The sequence below is a fragment of the Salvelinus namaycush genome, chromosome 3, assembly GCF_016432855.1.
Source record: "Salvelinus namaycush isolate Seneca chromosome 3, SaNama_1.0, whole genome shotgun sequence".
Classification (NCBI taxonomy): Eukaryota; Metazoa; Chordata; class Actinopteri; order Salmoniformes; family Salmonidae; genus Salvelinus; species Salvelinus namaycush.
In genome coordinates this window covers 67,711,563-67,732,113 of record NC_052309.1, presented here as the reverse complement: position 1 = coordinate 67,732,113, position 20,551 = coordinate 67,711,563, and the positions used below count along the sequence as shown (strand labels likewise).

The window sequence follows — 20,551 nt, the reverse complement described above, 5'->3', positions numbered from 1 at the left end:
TGTTTTACGACAGAGAGGTCTCAGTATCTGTGCTTACACATCATACATAGCTAGCTGTTTCTCTTTGGTCGACTGCACAAGGCTATGGCCACTCTCTGTTTAATTTCTCAATAAAATTAAGACACATTATTCTAGCCGTATCGTTTTTGTGTTCTGTATTTTGTTGTCAACTTCTGAAGTTGTTTAAATTATTTACAAGTTAGCTAATGTAGTTGGAATACAATAACGTCGACTTTCATGGAAAGAAAGTTATATTTAATAGGCCCTCTACAGGTGAAACGTTGCGTCTCGCCACGGGCGGAAGGCGGTGCAGCTCTCTGGATAGCGCTTTGGGATAGGCTGTTGCTGAGCTACCATGAAGAATGACAGCCGTCGAAACTTCCGGTTCTAGTCATAGGGCGATAACGATAAGAGCGCAGTTGCAGAATTTATAACAGGAGCCACAATGGCGGTTGTCGTCTCTTGACAGGGCTGTGGATGTTATTAAATCCACTATCATCGCCCTAAAGATAGGCCTGGTTGATTCCCAGAGCCATTAAAAATAAACTGGAACATCTACTGCACATGAAAATACTATAATTTCTGATCAATATCAAATTAACAAGAGATAAAATTATATTAAAAGGGACCATGTAAACAGTACCAACCGGGTCAAGTTTTCATTTTGTTCGAGAAACAACATCGGCTGTTAATGACGGCTAACTGTTTGTTTATTGAACTCCAAAACCGTAAATCTAAGGAACAATAACACCTAAACTAACCTTGGCACCGGACAAGGGAAGCTAAAAGAAAAGGGACTTATTTTTTTCTTTCGTTTTTTTACCAAACAGCATGCTAGCTACACAGAGCTAGCTAGCCAAATAGAAACGGAGAAGAGGGCACAATGCTCCGATTTATTGTTTGGGCCTTTTCAGCCAGTTTCTCTAACTAGCTAAATGCACAGGCCTTCATTTTAGTGGCGTTTTTTGGCACTAGCAACCTTGATTTTTCTGCTTTGACAAACCATGCTGCCGAACAACTTGGATAATGCGTGAGGACTAAAGCTGGGCACACTATTTTCCATTTTGTCGGTTTGCTTAGAACACTGGATCTCATTTTACCGGATTTCTGAGTACTACTCTCCCGTTAATGTATTATCTCGGCTACAGAGGCCCACGCTCGGGAGAGGTTCCGCCGCTGACGTGAGGAATGCCTGGGTCGGATAGACACCATGGGACCAAGAGGAAGCCGGAATCCAACAGTAGCATTGCCCTGCCGTCCCAAACAACGAGTGGTAACAGCGGGCTACACCAGCCCCTGGTCCTGCCTCATACCTCTGCGGGCAACATGACGAGCAAGGACGGTAACCTCCAGTCAAAGTCGTCAGTGCCATCTTCCAAGCGCAAACGGCATAAATCAGCCAAATATGGACGTGAGTCCGAGGTGGCTCAGGGCCCTGGTTTTTCTGCCCTCACCTCCACAGCGCCTCCTTCGGTTAGCGCCGTGAAGCCGCTGGTAGAATATGACGACATAAGTTCAGATTCGGATACTTTTTCGGACCCGCCTGCTGAAAGAGGGTCTGGGGATCGGTTAGAACCTGTCCCAGATTATAGTGATGGGGGCGGGGCTGTTGGTAGAGATGGTCGGGAACACAAGCACCGACACTCTCGCAAAAAGTCGAAGGATCCCAACAAAGTTAGAGACTCTGGGGAAGGGGGTCAGAGTACCAAGAAAAAAAGCAGCAAAGACCGTGAGAGAGGGAGCTCTGGGAAAGTCAAGGAGAAGGTGGCCTCCCTGTCCTCTGTAGCATCCCTGTCCTCCGGGTCACGGCGTCAGGGTCAGATGGAGGCTGACTTGGGGCCAAAGCGTGGAGAGTTGCCCCCTTCCTCCTCCCAGGCCCAAACTGCAGCCAGTGTGGGAAGCACCACATCCTCCTCCTCGTCATCTCGCAGCAAGGAGGGTGGCCGCTCCGGGAAGTCTCGCAAGGATAAGCCACAGAAGACAGAGGGGCGTGAGGGTCGGGGGGATGCAACCGCCAGCCAGAGCACCTCTGCCTCTCAGAAGGTCCGGACGGATAGGAGCCAACGTAAGTCCTCAAAGAGCCACAAGTCCAGCCCTAAGGGCAAGGGGCAGCCTTCCTCGAGCAGGGGGAGCCCTCGCCGGAAGGTAACAGCCCCTACACAGTCCCCCAGCCCCCCAAGGAGAGGGGGTAATGGAAGCCCCACGGTCGGTGGTTACAGCCAGGAGGTGGACAGCTACCACCACCAGAGACGCAGGCCGGCTCCACAGAGCCCCAGCCCCTACAGGGAGATGTCCAGGCGGAGCAGGCAGAGGTCTGACAGCCCTTATGCCAGCAGGCAGAGGTCTTCCAGCTATGAGCGAGACGACAGCCCCTACTCCAGGAGACGCTCCATCAGTCCCTATGGTAACCGCAGGTCCTCCAGCACAAGCCCTGTGTCCCGGTGAGTATTCTAGCCTGGCCCAGGCACCTTCCATTCAGCCTGCCTCATATTCACATTTATGCTAGTAGTGTAATACGTACCAAATCGCACTCTATTCCCTTTATTCAGCACTACTTTTGACCAGGCCCCATGAGACTGGTCAAAAGTAGTGGACTACAATGGGAATATGGTGTCATTTGAGACACCGCCTAATACTAACATGTAGTTTTGGACTACTACTAGCCACCCAATCTGTTGGTTATTCACTCACTGTATGCATGGCATGCACCTCCACACACAGAGGCATATTCACCAGTGCTGTCTAACACACAACGTTGATTCTCACAAATGCCCAAGGTGCCTTTTTACAGAGGCCCAGTAAGGCCGCGAACGTGATGATGAACTGGTGTTGCTACTGTTGATGTTCTTATTGGTCATACTGGAACATGGCCACGCCACTGGAGGAGACACCAGGTCCGCTCTGACTGTTTCTACTGTTAGTTTTCTACCCCCTTTTGTCTGTGTGCTAAGGAAGTGCTTGTACTGTGTGTTTGATAAAGCTGCAATATGTAACTTTTTGGGCGACCTGACCAAATTCACATAGAAATGTGAGTTATAGATCTGCCATTCTCATTGAAAGTAAGTTTAAGAAGCAGTAGATCAGTTCTATATGCGCTATTTCTATACTTCCTGTTAAGTTTCGTTCTTGCGTCTTTTACTTTCGGTTTTGTACACCAGCTTCAAACAGCTGAAAATACAATATTTTGGGTTATAGACAATGTTTCACAGCGAGTTTAGTTGGTACAATGATGCATTGCTTGTTTTTTTTAACAAACTGAAACTAGGGGAACTATTCGAATTTTTGCAAACAGGAAATGGCGGAGAGATTTCTGCATATTGTACCTTTTTTAAATCGTAAGTGGTTGAGACAGTGCTTTAGACAGCTGAGGATTGAGCCATGGGTAACAGACGGTACTTGTAGCTTCCTCTCCGGTGCTCCTAGCCTCAAGGTGTTGGAAAGGGAATGGCTAGGCCAGGTTGCAATGTCCTGCACTGGCTACTTAAAACTATGGTCAGGGAAGAGACATTGATTCTATGTTCAGATGTGTGTGACACGCAGGGCTGTTTCTGCCAGGGAGTTGTTGCCTCTTGCCATGTGGTGTAGAATGGAAACCTATGGAAGTCAGGAGAGGCATCACATTGGGCTCAGACAGACAGACAGGCAATGCCTGTGTGCTCCAGTCTAGGGAAACCCTATGAGGAGCTGTGGTCTTTGGAGCAGGAGAGGGCATGGGTTGGGGGATAGGCTACACTAGCCAGGCAGCGGGGTGATGTTAGCTCTCCAGGAACAGGGTTGGAGAGCCTTGGGCTAGGCTGTTGACATTCAGCCATTTTGATTTTGTGTTGCATCAGTGAGTGGACCTTGAGCTTCTGTTGGTTGGAGGTGGCATAGATGCACGATAAAACATTCTCTGCTGTCAGTAGACTCTATTGAAAGATGCTGCTGGGGAATCATGTTGGTGTAGTCCTTTTATTTCATTTTCTTTTATTTAACCTTTTGTTAACTAGGCAAGTCGGTTAAGAACAAATTCTTACTTACAATGACGGTCTACCCCAGCCAAACCCTAACCCGGACGACGCTGGGCCAATTGTGCACTACCCTATGGGACTCCCAATCACGGCCGGTTGTGATACAGCCTGGAATCGAACCAGGGTCTGTAGTGATGCCTCTAGCACTGAGATGCAGTGCCTTAGACCACTGCGCCACTCGGGTGCCAGTCGAGCATGTAGCTAACTGTAGGATATTTGTTTAGTCTAGCTAATTAACTTCAATGTCCCAGTTATTAACTTATAATAATCACATTTTAGATTTAGTTTGTAGACTTTTATAAGTTTTCATGCTCAGGGACATATTCACTTGCTACTAGTTAATTTGTTTTCCTAACCTTCAAACAAATTATGGAATCTGAATGTTTCCGCAATTAAAGGGATACCTAATGATTTTTGTCAGTGCCATCTTCTTCCAAGCGCCCTTTATGAGGCCGTCATTGTAAATAAGAATTTGTTCTTAATGTTCTTAACTGATTTGCATTGTAAAATAAAAAATAAAATCTACTTCCCCAGAGTCAGATCAACTTGTGGATACCATTTTTATGTCTGCATGCAGTTTGAACGAAGTTGCCAACTAGCACCAGCAGAATTGCTAACTAGTTAGCATTGTCTCGCAAAACTACCTCTAACTTCCTTCATACTGGACACAAAGATAAAAATGGTATAGATGAGTTTATCTCACTCTGCCAAAATCCCGAAGTATCCCTTTAAGTATGTTCAGAATCTTGTCTTCTTTTCATCTTACATCTCCCACGTTTGAATAAAAGTTACTTTGATGGTTATCAAAAGTATGTATGGTGATGAGGTGTATGAATTTGTCCCTAAGCTATTTGGCCTAATGCCAGAGGACTGTTGAGGTTAACCCACAAGACAGTAGACTTCTGGGGGACGTTTGTACACACATTGCTTTAGTCTGAACTTAAAGTAGCCAAAGGTTGTCCCCCTGACTGACATAATTGTATGTTTGTATGCTGACTAAGGGAATGGGAAGTGTAGCTTATATGGAAGGAGACATAACTCCTTCTATGTGTAAACGCAGTCAGTGTGCTATCTTAGCAAATAGCGCTACCTCTCTGAACTAGCCTCTAACTGAGCTTGGACCAGGGTCCTGCCTCGCCAACACACGTGAGCGCCAGTTGACCACTTACGAACCAGTTGAGTGACAGAAAAGGATCCAATTCGATAGCACAATTGGTGAAATGTCAAGCTAGCTGTGGAGTGAGCTTGCCGCATGGTCTTATCTAATTATATAAACATAACACGTTCCGTAGTTATCATTTGCAGTGACGTGCCATTTGTTGTTTTTATTAACACCTTAATACACAAGTGCAAAATGCCCCAGTAATGTCAAATGGCCTCCCTTCTAGTTCCTCTGTCTTGGTGCTCACACCCAACTTAGAGAGAGAACTTGCAGCCAACAAGGAATTATTGTTTTCCTAACATCTTCCCTCCTCTCTCTCCAGGCGCTCAGTTCGCTCCCGGAGTCGCTCACCGCCTTTCTCCTCTTCCCGTCGCTCCTCCTCTCGCTCTCGCAACAAGAAGCATTCATCCTCTGCCGGGGGGGGCGGGTCTCACAGCAGCCGGCCCACCAGCCGCTCCCCACCCTCCTCCCGCCTCCCACTCAACTCCAGCCTGGGGGCGGAGCTTAGCCGGAGGAAGAAGGAGCGCCAGGCTGCGGTGGCTGCAGCTCGCCCCCCCTCCCCTCCACCTTCGTCACGCAAGACCAAAGGATCCACCTCACGCCCTCCTAAAGCTGAGCCCGAGAGAATACCTGAGAGAGACTCTGTCCAAGCCACGGACCTCCAGCCTCCACCCATTGCACACCAGCCCCAGGACACTCTTGTTGGCGAAGAACACGGCTCTGCATCTCCACCCTCCACCTTCTCATCTCCTGCTCCCCCTTTGCCCCCCGGTCAGACGACCCCACTACCTCCACCTCCTCTGCCCTCCGCCCCTGTCGCCCAACTTCAGCCACCTACACCCCAGGGCCAGACTGAGGCCAGCCTCGCACCCTCCACAGCCCTCTCCTCCTCCTCATTGTCGTCTCCCCAGTCCAAATCTCCTGCCCCCATGCCCACACGCAGCCCTGCCCGCCTGACACCCATCCACAAGACCTCCACTCTGCCCCCCCTGCCTTTACCACCCATGCTAGTGGGAGACTGTCAGGACAGGTAAGCCATGAAACGCGTGCACACACACACACACACACACACACACACACACACACACACACACACACACACACAACTCTCCTCTCCCCAGTCCTGTTGCTTGGCAAACGTGTAGTCATCAACAGAACAGGCATTAGGCCTATACCTTAGGCTCAGGTTTCACCCAACAGTCAGTCTCTCTGAAACACACACCTGCCTGCAGTACAGTACTGGAATTCTGAACAGATTACCTGAATGCTCTGTAGGCGATGCTTTAGCTGCCATTAGACCACGAGTATGTCAAGTAGTAAAAACAGGCCTACATGGGACTTAAAAATGATCACTAACTCCTTGCAGCCTTATCAAATTCAGTGCTTCCTCTGCAGTGGACTGCACTGGCCAAAATGGCTGCCAAAGTGAAAGTGTAGTTCATGGGCCCCACATCCCTTTGTCATGGTAGTTTGGGATACATTTGTGCTACAGACATATAAGGAAAAGAAAATCCAAACTCACTAGAGAAACGATGATGCGGTGTAGTAATGAAATGCTCTTTTTCTCTCCTTCCTTCTTTACCTTTGATCTCTCGCGCTCCCTTTTTCTATCTCTCCCTCCATCAGTCCGAAGAAGTCCACTCCTCCTCAGAGGTCTTCCAGGAAGGAGAAAGAGGTGCGGAATCGGCCGTCTCTGATCGACCTCCCGCTGCCCCCCACGCTGGCCGGAGGAGACCCATCGCCCCCCCAGTCCCCCATCTACAGAGCTCCACCTCCGCCCCAGTCCGCTCTCAAGAAGAGACCAAAGTGAGTTCCTATCTGCTCAACCGAACCTACCCTTCTCCTTATCAATCCCCCCAAACCACCTATCTACACTCTTTTCCACAGCCCTCCTCTCCCATTGCAGCCTATTTCCTTTCAACAAAAATAAAAAATAAGCTTAAGATGGTACAAAGTTATCATCACGGGCTTATTCCGTGAGGTAAAACATTTCCTAATAGCAAGTCTCCTCGGCTCTCCTGTCTAGGTTTTGCTGTCCACGCTATGGCGAACGCAAACAGACACAGAGCGACTGGGGAAAACGCTGCGTGGACAAGTTTGACATCATCGGCATTATCGGGGAGGGCACCTACGGCCAGGTGTACAAGGCCAAGGACAAAGACACCGGTGAGAGCCCCGTGTGCTGCCCTTTCACTGACACACCTGTGTTTCGTTGTTCTTGAGAGCGGCACAAGTGATCACCACGCCTGCGGTATGTGTGTATGCTATGGGGTGTTGTGACTGATCTCGCCTCCCCATGTCCCCTTTGCTCTAGCCTCTCTGTGTGTGTCTTTCAGAGGAATTTGAAATTAAGCAGGAGACACATTTCCGTTGGGCGTCCGTGTACATTGAACAAATGTGTTTTATTTAGCACATTTATTAAACTTTTGATCAGGACAATCAACAGAGTTGGTACCATAAAACGGACGTTTTCATCCACCCCCTACATTGGACAGTGGCGTAATCTGTAATGTTCACGTTGTTCCTCCTGCCCTCCAGGCGAGCTGGTGGCTCTGAAGAAGGTGCGTCTGGACAATGAGAAGGAGGGCTTCCCCATCACGGCCATCCGAGAGATCAAGATCCTCCGCCAGCTCAACCACCGCAGCGTGGTCAACATGAAGGAGATCGTCACAGACAAACAGGACGCACTGGACTTCAAGAAGGACAAAGGTGTGTGGAAAGGGGGACTGTGTGTGTGGGGTTTGTGCTTGGTGTATGTCTGTGCCTGTATGTGTGTGTATGCGCATCCTCCTTACCCCTGCCTGTTCCGTCAGGTGCCTTCTACCTGGTGTTTGAGTACATGGATCATGACCTGATGGGTCTGCTGGAGTCGGGGCTGTGTCAGTTCTCCCAGGAACACGTGAGGAGCTTCATGAGACAGCTGATGGAGGGGCTGGACTACTGCCACAAGAAGAACTTCCTGCACAGAGACATCAAGTGCTCCAACATACTGCTCAACAACAGGTACTAGTGTAGCATGGTAATATCACGGTACCAAAATGTCATGATACTTATGATACCAACATTTTAACATACCTTAGTACCGTTTCGTATGATACTACTGAATCTTTCAGCCCTACCGATCTAAAGAACCTGCCGGTGCCTGTTATAAGATGTTTATAAAGTCAGTTGAATTGAAGCATCAGCCACTGGTCTCTTGTATGCAGAGGTCCAATGCCACTTGACTTTCATGCTCATATCACGTATGGCAGCTATAATCAGCCAGCCTCATCCCCGCCCAGCCCTAACTCACCTGCTTCTCTCAGCATCCCCTCCCAGCCCTCACTCACCTGCTTCTCTCAGCATCCCCTCCCAGCCCTCACTCACCTGCTTCTCTCAGCATCCCCTCCCAGCCCTCACTCACCTGCTTCTCTCAGCATCCCCTCCCAGCCCTCACTCACCTGCTTCTCTCAGCATCCCCTCCCAGCCCTCACTCACCTGCTTCTCTCAGCATCCCCTCCCAGCCCTCACTCACCTGCTTCTCTCAGCATCCCCTCCCAGCCCTCACTCACCTGCGTCTCTCAGCATCCCCTCCCAGCCCTCACTCACCTGCGTCTCTCAGCATCCCCTCCCAGCCCTCACTCACCTGCGTCTCTCAGCATCCCCTCCCAGCCCTCACTCACCTGCTTCTCTCTCCGTCCCCTCTTCATGTACATCTATTCCTCCATTAGTTTTTTAAATTTAATTTATCCGTGATGGCGAGTGGGGATGCAGACCCTGATAAGTCTTTCGTTGTTAGATTTGTACATTTTGTTACATTGGAGCAGCGCACAGTTCGAGCAATGTTGATACATTGTATAATTTCAACTACTACTACTGCTGTTTACTTTGTGTGTCTACGTCATCTCGCTGAGTCTACCTTTTAATGTAAGCAGTTCCCCAAGGAGGGAAAAGCATAGCTTTGCCGGTCCCTGCTATAAACAATTGACACACTAACCTAGAATGTTATGGTGATAGCAACGGTAGTAGTTTGTGTGGTTTTAGTGAGCACGGGGAGTTTTTAAAAATGATTGTTGTAGCTATAGTAGGATTGGGTTTTTCCTTTTGATTGGTCCTGTTTTCAATGTGCAACGTTCTACAATGGGAATTCAAATGCCCTTTCCTCTGCCTCGCTGTTGTGATTGAATTATTCACTTCCGTAGTTAGGGTTGTGTAAGGTAACAGCTGTAGAATGTAATACGTTGTTGTCTTGTTATGATGTTTGATTCTGTCTCTAACTTCTTTATCTCTCTCCTTGTGCAGTGGTCAGATCAAGCTGGCTGACTTTGGTTTGGCCCGCCTCTACAACTCAGAGGAAAGGTGAGACTTGGATTTCTTGCTTTGGAGCAACGATGACATCATCATAAAGTCAGAGGTCCTTCCTGCCCCTGGTTCAATCCTTTTAAACTGTGACCCTCACACGGGCCTTTTCTCATTTTGTGAAAAAGCCCGTCCTTCAACCTCTCCTATGTCCGCTCTCCTCTGTGACCCGGAAACCGATAAGTGGTCAAGGAAATGTCAATTCGTTAGTAGGCGACCGGAACAGTGTCCTTCCCTCCTTGATAGCCACCTTTCATGAGGATAGTCATGTGTATCCTACCAGAGTCCTTCACGGAAGAGTTTGGATATCTGCCACACCCCCTTTGAATCCGCTTTTGTTTTGTTGGAGGAGAAAAGCATGCACACAAACAATATGCTGCTTATCGTTTTATCTATATCTATTTTTATCACATTACTCATTTGGCATCCACCCCTGTAAACCTAATTTGCCTGATTATCCGTGAGTGGAGGAGTCTCATTTCATACAAGCACATTTTCATCCACGTTCCCTCGCCTCCTCGACTACCTTTTTCAAAAGAAGGCGAGAGGACGTGGGAGTTGAGCAAATCCAATTGAGAAAAGGCCTCTGTTGCCATTGTGGTCTGAATGAAAACTATCTATTCCAGTGATTCCCCACTAGGTGGTGCTGTGTCCTGTATAAAGAGGTTCTGCCTCCATCAGCCCATTGTTGAGAGATGAATTGTGGGTGTTTGGGCACTGGAGGGCATAGTAAAGGTACTGTATCTGTGTGTTATATCTGAATGTCCCCTTCCCTGCTCCCTCCAGTCGACCCTACACTAATAAAGTAATCACGCTATGGTACCGCCCACCTGAGCTCCTCCTGGGAGAGGAGAGGTACTCTCCAGCCATCGACGTCTGGAGCTGCGGGTTAGTACACACTCACCTTGTCCACACACACACTCACCCACACACCGTCATGCACCTGGACACTGATTCTGTACATGCCCAAGAACACTCATTCCCTGTGCAGGTTTATTGGTGCACAAACATTTCATTCGCACATAAATGCTCCAATCGAACAAGCTCTACGTAGGAAAACAGATTGTACTTACCTTATTTTTCCACATGGTGTCACTATAAAACTGCTATATCATTTTGACTGAAGTAGTCGGAGCTCTAAACCTAATGATTGGCAGATAATTATCACTCTTAACAAATCCTAACTCAAGATTTGTGAATGCTTTAAAAAAATGTTTTTATATATATGCGAGTGGCCAACATTGTCCATTGACTGTGCACAGGTGTATTCTGGGAGAACTGTTCACCAAGAAGCCCATCTTCCAGGCCAATCAGGAGCTGCTGCAGTTAGAGTTGATCAGGTATGCTGCTATTGCCCCCTGCTGCCTGGAAGACTGCATCTCCACATTACAATCCTGTCTGACATGGCAACCTATTTCTTATATAGCAGCCATACTCAACAGGCAGACCGCAGTCCAGACCCAGAATGGAGTCAATACGGGCCGCGGGTCCTGCCTTTGTTGTTTTTGGAACTCAGTCGGGCTTTCAACCTACTGCGGTTGAGTGCAATTTGTACATTTGGAAGTGCATGGGCAGGTTTCCTCTTATGTCATTCACTGACAGATCTTAAAGAGCTGTTTTTAACTTGTCATAAATGTCCAGTTGATGTTAGCTTGAGAGGTAAGTTGACCAGATACCTAAATCTTGTAGTTATCGTGGCCAAATGATGTGCCCAGGGGTCTCGACCCACATTGGTCCCCCATTTTTTAGATTTTGTTGAGTCACTCGGGTATCATTTGAACACACAAGAAATGGCCAAATGTGTAGAATTGCAGGAAATTAGCTTCTTAAAAGTATGTTCTCTCCGCCAACAAGAGGGGTGTGAACCATTTCGGGTGGTATGGGTTGCGAGGTCAGGGGTTGTTACTACGGTGATAAATGACTTCCCATCCGGACTTTTGTCGCCTAGGATATTTGTGTGACCGGACCTTCTCAAATAGGAGTTGAATACCCCTGCTATATATTGCACTACTTTTGACCAGAGCTCTAAGGGCCTTGGTCAAAAGCATTGCACTATATAGGGAATAGGGTGCCATCTGGGATAGAGCCCCTGTTTACCACAGCTCTAACTCTCTCCCTCTCCATCTCAGTCGTCTGTGTGGGAGCCCGTGTCCCGCTGCCTGGCCTGACGTCATCAAGCTGCCCTACTTCAACACCATGAAGCCCAAGAAACAGTACCGCCGACGGCTACGCGAGGAGTTTGCCTTGTATGTAACATGACATGCACACCGTGGGATTTTCTTGTCCTTTCATCAATCTGATAGTTGTGGCAGTACATCAGTTGTTGATGCTATTTGTTTGACTCGCGCTCTCTAATTTTGCTCTCTCTCTCTCGCGCTCTGTCAGTCTGCCTGCTCAGGCCCTGGACCTGCTGGACCGCATGCTGACCCTTGACCCTGCGCGGCGCTGCACGGCCGAACAGGCCCTCAATAGTGACTTCCTGTGTAACGTGGAGCCCAGCAAGATGTCCCCGCCCAAGTGAGGACCTCGTCTTAGCCCTGTCCTTTCCTGGGCTCATTACATCTAGAGAACAACCTCAAACTATCCACCACCATACTCCCAACACCCCTCTCGCTTTCTGTTTTTCTCCCTCATGCTTTCATCACCCCGTTTTTGCTTCTGTATCACTCTATCTCTCTCGCTCTCTCTCTCCAGTCTCCCTCACTGGCAGGACTGCCACGAGCTGTGGAGTAAGAAACGGCGACGCCAGCGTCAGAGCGGGCTGCCCGAGGATGTGCCTGTGCCCAAAGTGCCCCGTAAGGACCCCTCGGGGGCTTCCAGTGGAGAGAACAGCCGGCCCCAAGCCAGCCCAGCTGGAGCTCCGCCCGGAAGACCACCCTCCTCAGCCATCTCAGCCAATGAGCTAGCAGGTCAGGCCGACACAGTAGTCACAGTTCGCTACTATAGAAGAACATACCCTTATCCAAATGTCTCCTTGGTTAGATAGTGGCTGCACAGGCAGACGAGGGTTGTTGTAAGTCTATAATGTGAACACATGTTGTCTCCATACACTCTCAGCAGGCTGCTGTCTACAGTATGTGTGACCATTGTCTCTCTCCCATCAGGCCTGGGTGCTGCGGCAGAGCAGCTGAACCAGACAGAGCTGGCTGTACTGTTGAACCTGCTGCAGAGACAGACAGACCTCAGCCTGCCTCAGATGGCCCAGCTCCTCAACGTCTCCTCCAACCCAGAGAGCCAGCAGCAGCTAGAGACCCTTAGCCAGTCCCTGTCTGCCTTGACCGAGGCCTCCCACCACCGGGGGGCCTCAGAGGACCAGGGTCCGGCTAGGTCCCAGCCCCCCGAACCTCCCCCAGAGCCTCAGGAGCCCTCCCCGCACCACAGCGAGCCGCCCCTCAGCCAGGACAACCAGACCAACCTCCTGGCCCTCCTATTGGGCCAGCTCATTAAGCCGCAGGCCGAGGCGACTGAGCAAGGCGACGAGAGCAATGGCGTCCAATCAGAGGAGGCTGTGACTCGCGGTTCGTCTGCCTCCACTGTTGATCGCAAGGGCAAGTCTGGGTTCAGTCTCTAGGGGGAGGGGCAGAGAGCACTGGGTCAGGGGGATCTCACAGGGGACTGGTGGACGAGGGGGAGGAGACTGGGCGGAGGGTGACGCCCCGTCATAGCTTCCCTGTCATGGTGCGGATCTTGTCATCGATTATTTTTCTGCTTACCATAAAGCAGTTGTAAATTCCTTTATAAACGAGCTGATGAGATGAAAGATCTTAACTAAATGGCAAATCGGAAGAAAGATTCCACGGTTACTTTAAATATTTTTTGAGGAAGATGAGTTTTATGTTGTCTAGAACCACCTCCTCTCAACAACAGTTTCACCCCCCTACCCACCTTTTGTCTGTCTCACCCGTCTCCTACTTCAAAGGCTACTTTCACCCACTCAGTCACACGTAGGGTGGAAACATACCATACATGAAGTTGGCAAGTTCTCAAGATGTCTGACCAGAGAGTGGCTTCGGACGGCCCTGGTCACATGGACTGGGCTTTGGGCACAAGGACTTTTCTCATTGGTGTGAATGTAAACTAAGAGAAGGTTTGTAGTTTTACAGCGTTAGAAAGACAACGGTTCACACTGCACTCTTCCCTTCAACCTTTCACTCCTGCCTCTCTATCACCCTGTTTTCTTATCCCACTCTTTCTCTCTCATTTCTCCATTTGTTAAGCAGGTTTCGTGGATTGTTCTTCCTTCCATAAAAATATATTGATTTAAAACCAGTCTGTAATGTCAACATTTTTATGAAGAAAGTCTAATAAATTATCAAGCAAAAATAAATGTTTTGAACCTTAGACTTCACCTGCATGTCTTTCTTTTAACTTTTATTTAAATCACACATTTTCATTTTATGTTTGTATGTTGTCTTTTACATTAGACCTCGGAATCATCCAACGCTTGTAAAGCGTTCTCCTCTGTAGTCTGTATCTGTAGTCACCCTACTGTTGGCACTTAAGGCAACAACCCTGTTGCCTAGGAAACAACTGTAGCAGCAGTGTTGCCCGGTAGCCATGACAGCAGACTGAGAAGGCATCTCGCTCTGTCTCAGCTTTATGGCCTGCATGGAGCTTTACGCACCTCTCTCCCTGTAGTGTCATCCCCCTCCCCAAACTTCAGGTTTTACCCCTCCCTATCCATAATAACCCATGCTCGTATTGTTATTGAAATATAACTTGTGTCTGTCAGGGTTGAACAAACCCTAAGGTGAGAATCCCCTTCTACTATGTAAAGCGCTTTGGGCGTCTCGAAAAGCGCTATACAAGTCCAATCGATTATTATTGTTATAAACACCCCCGTGTCCTGCGTCTTTCTTTTGTTGTTCACATACGTGTGTGAATAAATGTTATGTTGATTATTTAGGCCACCGTGAGGTCTTTTGATATTCCATCATCTCAACATTACAACTTGTCTGTCAACATTCAAAAATGTTACCTACTTAAGGATTTTATAACATACCAGTCACCATGAACCAAGAGGGGAGAAATAACATAGGTGGCACACCTCCAGACTAATTTAGAGAATTAACATTTATCATAATCACAATTGTGGTATTTAGTAGCAATATCAACCCATGACAACTACACGTATTACTCATCCAATTAAAACAGTAGCCTATTGAAAACATTTATCCAACTGAAACTATGTTGTTTAGTGGAAGGTGAGGATCCAGCCGTAGGAATGGTACATGATCTCCCTCTGCTGGCCAAGGTGGGAAATACAGCTGTACGTTGTCCAGACCCCACTTACAAACACTTACCTGGTTCTCTGGGACGTTTCACTAAAGGGAATTGAATAAAAATGTGTCTGTAGTGTAGATGGCACAAATGTCCAGGTGAAATCTCACTGTAACTGCGCTTTGTGTTTCTTGTAAATATCTGATTGACTGTCTTGTTTTCTCTGACCCCCTCAGACTGTGCAGTCACCAAGCGGAAGCAGCAGATCGGAACAAATCAGGTCCCTCCATCCTCTGAGCGACGTCCCCCCTCTCCGCCTGGCCCTCCACCCTCAGCCCTCCTCCCCCCTGGCCAGCAGCAGCCCAGCTCTGAACCCCAGCCTGGGCCCGGTCAGGACATCAGCCCAGCGGTGGCAGCCGCCCTGCTGCAGCTCATCTCCCAGCAGGACCCAGAGGCTGGGGCCCCCCAGCGCAGCAGGGACCACTCCCCCGCCATGGGCACCCCTGTACGGGGACAGCCACCCCCTGCCTGGACGACTGACTCCCCTAAACCATCTCCTGCCAGAGAGCCCCCTACTGGCAGGGAATCTGCTGCCTCTGCTATCCCAGCACAGTTTCCCAAGGACCAGGACCTCCGCTTTGCCCACAGGGCCGCTCGCTGATCCTGGGTGGGCCTGTTTAGAGACCTGGGGTACAGTGGGCCGACCTACAGGGACAGGAGCCAGGGACACCTACTGTATTGATAATGATGATACTATAGACCAGTCTCTCTAGGTGGGAACAGAAGAGCAGCTCACCTGAGCAGGTTGTGTATATTGGCTGTGAGATTGTTAGTCTGGAGGAAAGAGCAGGTCTTTGGGTCAGGATGTTATTGTGAAGATGGACAGTGTTGGTTTGGCTAAAGGACAAACTAAGCCCCACTCTAGACAGACTGGGGTTGGGCCCTGGTGACGTGCTAGACCTGGAGGTGCGACAAACTTCCACACCCTTCAATCACTAACACTGCCCCTCCTGGACCTCGTGACTTGTTGAAGAAGTTGGATCCTAATGAGTTCCACACATGGAATGTGATCAGCTGTTATTTCCTTTTGTTTAATTTGCAACTCAAATGATTGTTATGTCTACTGCAGTGCCCTCTAACGATGAGGCTTTCAGTGGGTTTTGGAGTCTGGTGTCCTCACTCCTCTTCATCTGCAGTTGAATGGGTGGGGGTTGGTGTCTGCTACGTATGACACCGGTGGAACAAAGAACAAGTCTGAAATGTAGAGGTGGTTAGGGGGGTACAAAAGGAAAACACTGGGACTGAGAGTGAGTTAACTACTCAGTCAGTCTCATCATGCTAGCTGGCTCCCGACTTTTGACCTTGCGCCTCCTTTGTGACCTTAGCAACCCCTGAATGATCTTTGCCCCCAGGGAAGAGTTGGGTTGTTTATTCTGTTCTGGAAGGCACATTAAAAGCCATGGCTCAAAATTCATTAGCATACCTTGTGTGTCCTTGGCCAAAGGTACTGTAAAATAAGGTTTTCGGATCTCAGTCCTATCTCCCCTCGTTGTCTCTCTCGCTCAATCTATGTATGTCAGCCTCAGTGACCTTTCCCATGTAGAAATGATCATGTTCATTCTCGAACGCTCTCTCTAGGAACAGGTACATGTGCCTCTAACCCTCATACTCCCTCTGCTACACACCGACAAAAAACACAAACTCTGACACTGTGTCATTAACTGCTCTACTATGCTCACTAGTCTTTCATTGACCCTCTGGTCACAGCTAGCAAGCCGGTCACCCAACCTCGTAGCAACTGGACACCTATAGACCTAGACACACATACACACACACCTCTCCAAAGCTTTCCCTGAAGATCTCTGATAGCCTTGTTATCTTTTGCCTAACTCTGTGCAGCAAATATGTTTTTGTGTGATTATTTTCTACTTTAAAGACATAGTTACATGTTAAAAAGATGGTCCATGGTTTTGTTTCCTTTGTTTTGTTTTGGGAAGGGAGAAATTGGGAAGAGATCTGACTTTGGGTTTCATGTGACCATGTGACTGTAAAAGATGATATTTTGTAATATGTGTTTTCTCGGTTCAATTTATTAAAGGAAATCATGCGACCAGAAAGTTTTAAAAAGTGATGTGCTTTATTCTCTTGTCATGTACACGGAGTATACCAAACATTAGGAACACCTTCCCAATATTGAGTTGTAGCCCTTTTGCCCTCGGAACAGCCTCAATTAGTCATGGCATGGACTCTACAAGGTGTCGAAAGCATTCCATAGGGATGCTGGCCCATGTTGACTCATGCTTCCCACAGTTGTGTCAAGTTGGGTTGATGTCTTTTGGGTGGTAGACCATTCTTGATGCATATGGGAAACTGTTGAGTGTGAAAAACCCAGCAGCGTTGCAGTTCTTGAAACAAACCAGTGTGCCTGGCACATACTACCATACCCTGTTAAAGGCACTTAAATCTTTTGTCTTGCCCATTCACCCTCTGAATGGCACACATACACAATCCATGTCTCAATTGTCTCGAGGCTTAAAAATCCTTTAACCTGTCTCCCCTTCATCTATACTGATTTAAGTGGATTTAACAACTGACATCAAAAAGGGATCATAGCTTTTACCTGGATTCACCTGGTCAGTCTATAACATGGAAATAGCAGGTGTTGAGCTGTAGTGGAGCAGGTTGAGAGCTTCAAGTTCCTTGGTGTCCACATCACCAACAAACTAGAATGGTCCAAACACACCAAGACAGTCGTGAAGAGGGCACGACAAAGCCGATTCCCCCTCAGGACACTAAAAAGATGTGGCATGGGTCCTCAGATCCTCAAAAGGTTATACAGCTGCAACATCGAGAGCATCCTGACTGGCTGCATCACTGCCTGGTACGGCAACTGCTCGGCCTCCGACCGCAAGGAACTACAGAGGGTACTGCGTACGGCCCAGTACTACACTGGGGCTAAACTGCCTGCCATCCAGGACCTCTACACCAGGCGGTGTCAGAGGAAGGCCCTAAACATTGACAAATATTGACTACCTCAATAGGCCGACTAACCGGTGCCCCCGGACATTGGCTACCCGGAATATCTGCATTGTGTCCCACCACCCGCCAACCCCTCTTTTACGATACTGGTACTCTCTGTTTATCATATATGCATAGTCACTTTAACCATACCTACATGTACATACTACCTCAATCATCCCGACTAACGGTGCCTATATATAGCCTCGCTACTGTTACTATTCAGTTTTTACTTTTTTTTAAACATTTCCTTATCTATTGTTCACCTAATACCTATTTTTTACTTAAAAATGGCACTGTTGGTTAGAGCCTGTAATTAATCATTTTTCTACACCTGTTGTATTCGGCGCACGTGACAAAGAAACTTTGATTTGATTTGTTCTTAATGTTTTGTATGCTCAGTGTATTTTGCTTGTTAGAATTCAGAATGGCCACTAGGTGGCACATTGAATCATCTTTCTCTCACTCTTTCACACATACACACAGGGCCGCTGGAAAACGTGTGGCTATGCATACACATACACACAGGGCCGCTGGAGACCGTGTGGCTATGCATACACATACACACAGGACGCTGGAAAACGTGTGGCAAGGCATATTTTACCACAGGACTTTTCAATCAGGTGTGGAGCTACTATTGATTTATTTTAATAAAATGTATTGCCGCACATTTTTTAAAAGGGGAAAATAACCAATATATATATATATATATATATATATATATAAAAAAAAATAATGATTTGACAACTCATGCACAATTTCTGTACTAAACATCGAGTGCTGCTGCAGGCTCTGTGCGTGTCTTGACCAATCAGTCACGGAAATTGCAGTTTCGCGCGGGCCAGGCACAAATCTCTCCTTTCTTCCGGTATTTATTTAGAAAGCGCGATGAGCAAAAACTCACACATAAATGTAGCAGCATTAGTGATCTGACATGCTTTATTGGATGGAAACGAGACAATTTTTCAGTCTGATCAACTGTAGGCTACTAACAGCAGCTGTCCCTCTGGCCAAGGTAAACGAAGCGGTAACGTTGTGCATTTATAGCCCATTTGTTTGTGAGAATGTGAATGGGATCAAATTTGGTTTATACTGACAAATTTTAACGCAATCATTTCAAAGATTTTACTGCGTTACAGTTCATATAAGGAAATGAGTCAATCTCGAGAAATTCACATGACTGGGCAGGGATGCAGCCATGGGTGGGTCTTGGAGGGCATAAGCCCAACCACTTGGCAACCAGGCCCAGCCAATCAGAATGGGTGGTTGGATGCACTGACAAATTCTCTAAAATTATGTTGGAAGCAGCTTGCAGTAGAGAAATGAACATTCGGTTCTCTGTCAATAGCTCGGGTGGACATTCATGCAGTCAGTATGCCAATTGCACGCCCCTTCAACTTGAGACATCTGTGGCATTTTTTTGTGTGAGAACTGCACATTCTAAAGTGGCCTTTTACTGTCCCCAGCACAAGGTGCACCTGTGTAATGATCATGCTGTTTAATCAGCTTCTTGATATACCACACCTGTCAGGTGGATGGATTATCTTGGCAAAGGAGGAATGCTCACTAACATGGATGTAAACACATTTGTGCACCACATTTTTGTGAAATAAGCTTTTTGTGCATATGAAAAATGTCTGGGATTTTTTATTGCAGCTCATGAAACATGGGACCAACACTTTAAATGTTGCGTTTATATTTTTGTTCTGGGTATATTCTAATTTGGGCAGACTAGGCTAGACTTTTTCAATGCCAAATTATTAACTGGAATTAAACAATAAAGGCAACAGCTGACAAGACTGTGAGTAATTGTTTTATTAGACCTACAGTTGCATAGGGCAGGACTACGTGATGCAAACCTGCATGATGCAAGCTCAGCTCTGAGTTTTACTGTCCAATCATGTTGCTTTCTCTGTGTGTCACAGGAGGTTGGTGGCACCTTAATTGGGGAGAACGGGCTCATGGTAATGGCTGGAGCAGAATGTTATCAAACACATGGTTTCTATGTGATGATTCCATTCACTCGGTTTCAGACATTATGAGCCGTCCTCCCCTCTGCAGACTCCAGTGGCTGTGTTTAGGAAGCCCCAAGTCCTTCTTTTAAGATATACAGCACCAGTCAAAAGTTTGGACACACCTAGTCATTCAAGAGATTTTCTTAATTTTTTACTATTTTCTACATTGTAGGATAATAATGAAGACATCGAAACTATGAAATATCACATATGGAATGATGTAGTAACCAAAAAAGTGTTAGAAAATTCTTCAAAGTAGCCACCCTTTGCCTTGATGGCAGCTTTGCGCACTCTTGGCATTCTCTCAACCAGCTTCATCTGGAATAGATTTCCAACCGTCTTGAAGGAGTTCCCACATATGCTGTGCACCTGTTGGCTGCATTCCCTTCAATCTGCGGTCCATCTGTTTTGCACTTAGTGGGACTATCATTTGTTTTTCAACAGTACAATGACCCAACACACCTCCAGGCTGTGTAAGGGCTATTTGACCAAGGAGAGTGATGGAGTGCTGCATCAGATGACCTGGCCTGCACAATCACCCGACCTCAACACAATTGAGATGGTTTGGGATGAGTTGGACGGCAGAGTGAAGGAAAAGCAGCCAACAAGTGCTCAGCATATGTGGGAACTCCTTCAAGACTGTTGGAAAAGCATTCCAGGTGAAGCTGGTTAAGAGAATGCCAAGAGTTTGCAAAGCTGTCACCTTTTATACAACAGATTAATCATGTCATACCATATTAGGTCCGGAGTTTTACCTGGTTAGCTTACCAGATCAGGAAAAACTACAG

The 20,551-nt window shown here is 47.5% G+C and overlaps 1 protein-coding gene and 1 non-coding gene across 2 annotated transcripts; both read left to right on the top strand.

The window, feature by feature from the left end:
• Positions 1-413: 413 nt before the first annotated feature.
• Positions 414-14,411, top strand: LOC120035680 (cyclin-dependent kinase 12-like). Its single transcript, XM_038982248.1, has 13 exons — positions 414-2,441; positions 5,495-6,202; positions 6,799-6,978; positions 7,199-7,338; positions 7,711-7,881; positions 7,986-8,175; positions 9,454-9,510; positions 10,297-10,398; positions 10,773-10,850; positions 11,640-11,756; positions 11,896-12,027; positions 12,205-12,419; positions 12,615-14,411. Exons 1-13 carry the CDS (start codon positions 1,189-1,191, stop codon positions 13,079-13,081), a joined length of 3,810 nt encoding a protein of 1,269 aa, XP_038838176.1. The 5' UTR covers positions 414-1,188; the 3' UTR covers positions 13,082-14,411.
• Positions 6,534-6,670, top strand: LOC120045241. The gene has a single exon (XR_005476672.1). It is a non-coding gene; the product is annotated as a small nucleolar RNA SNORA5 (small nucleolar RNA).
• Positions 14,412-20,551: the final 6,140 nt, after the last annotated feature.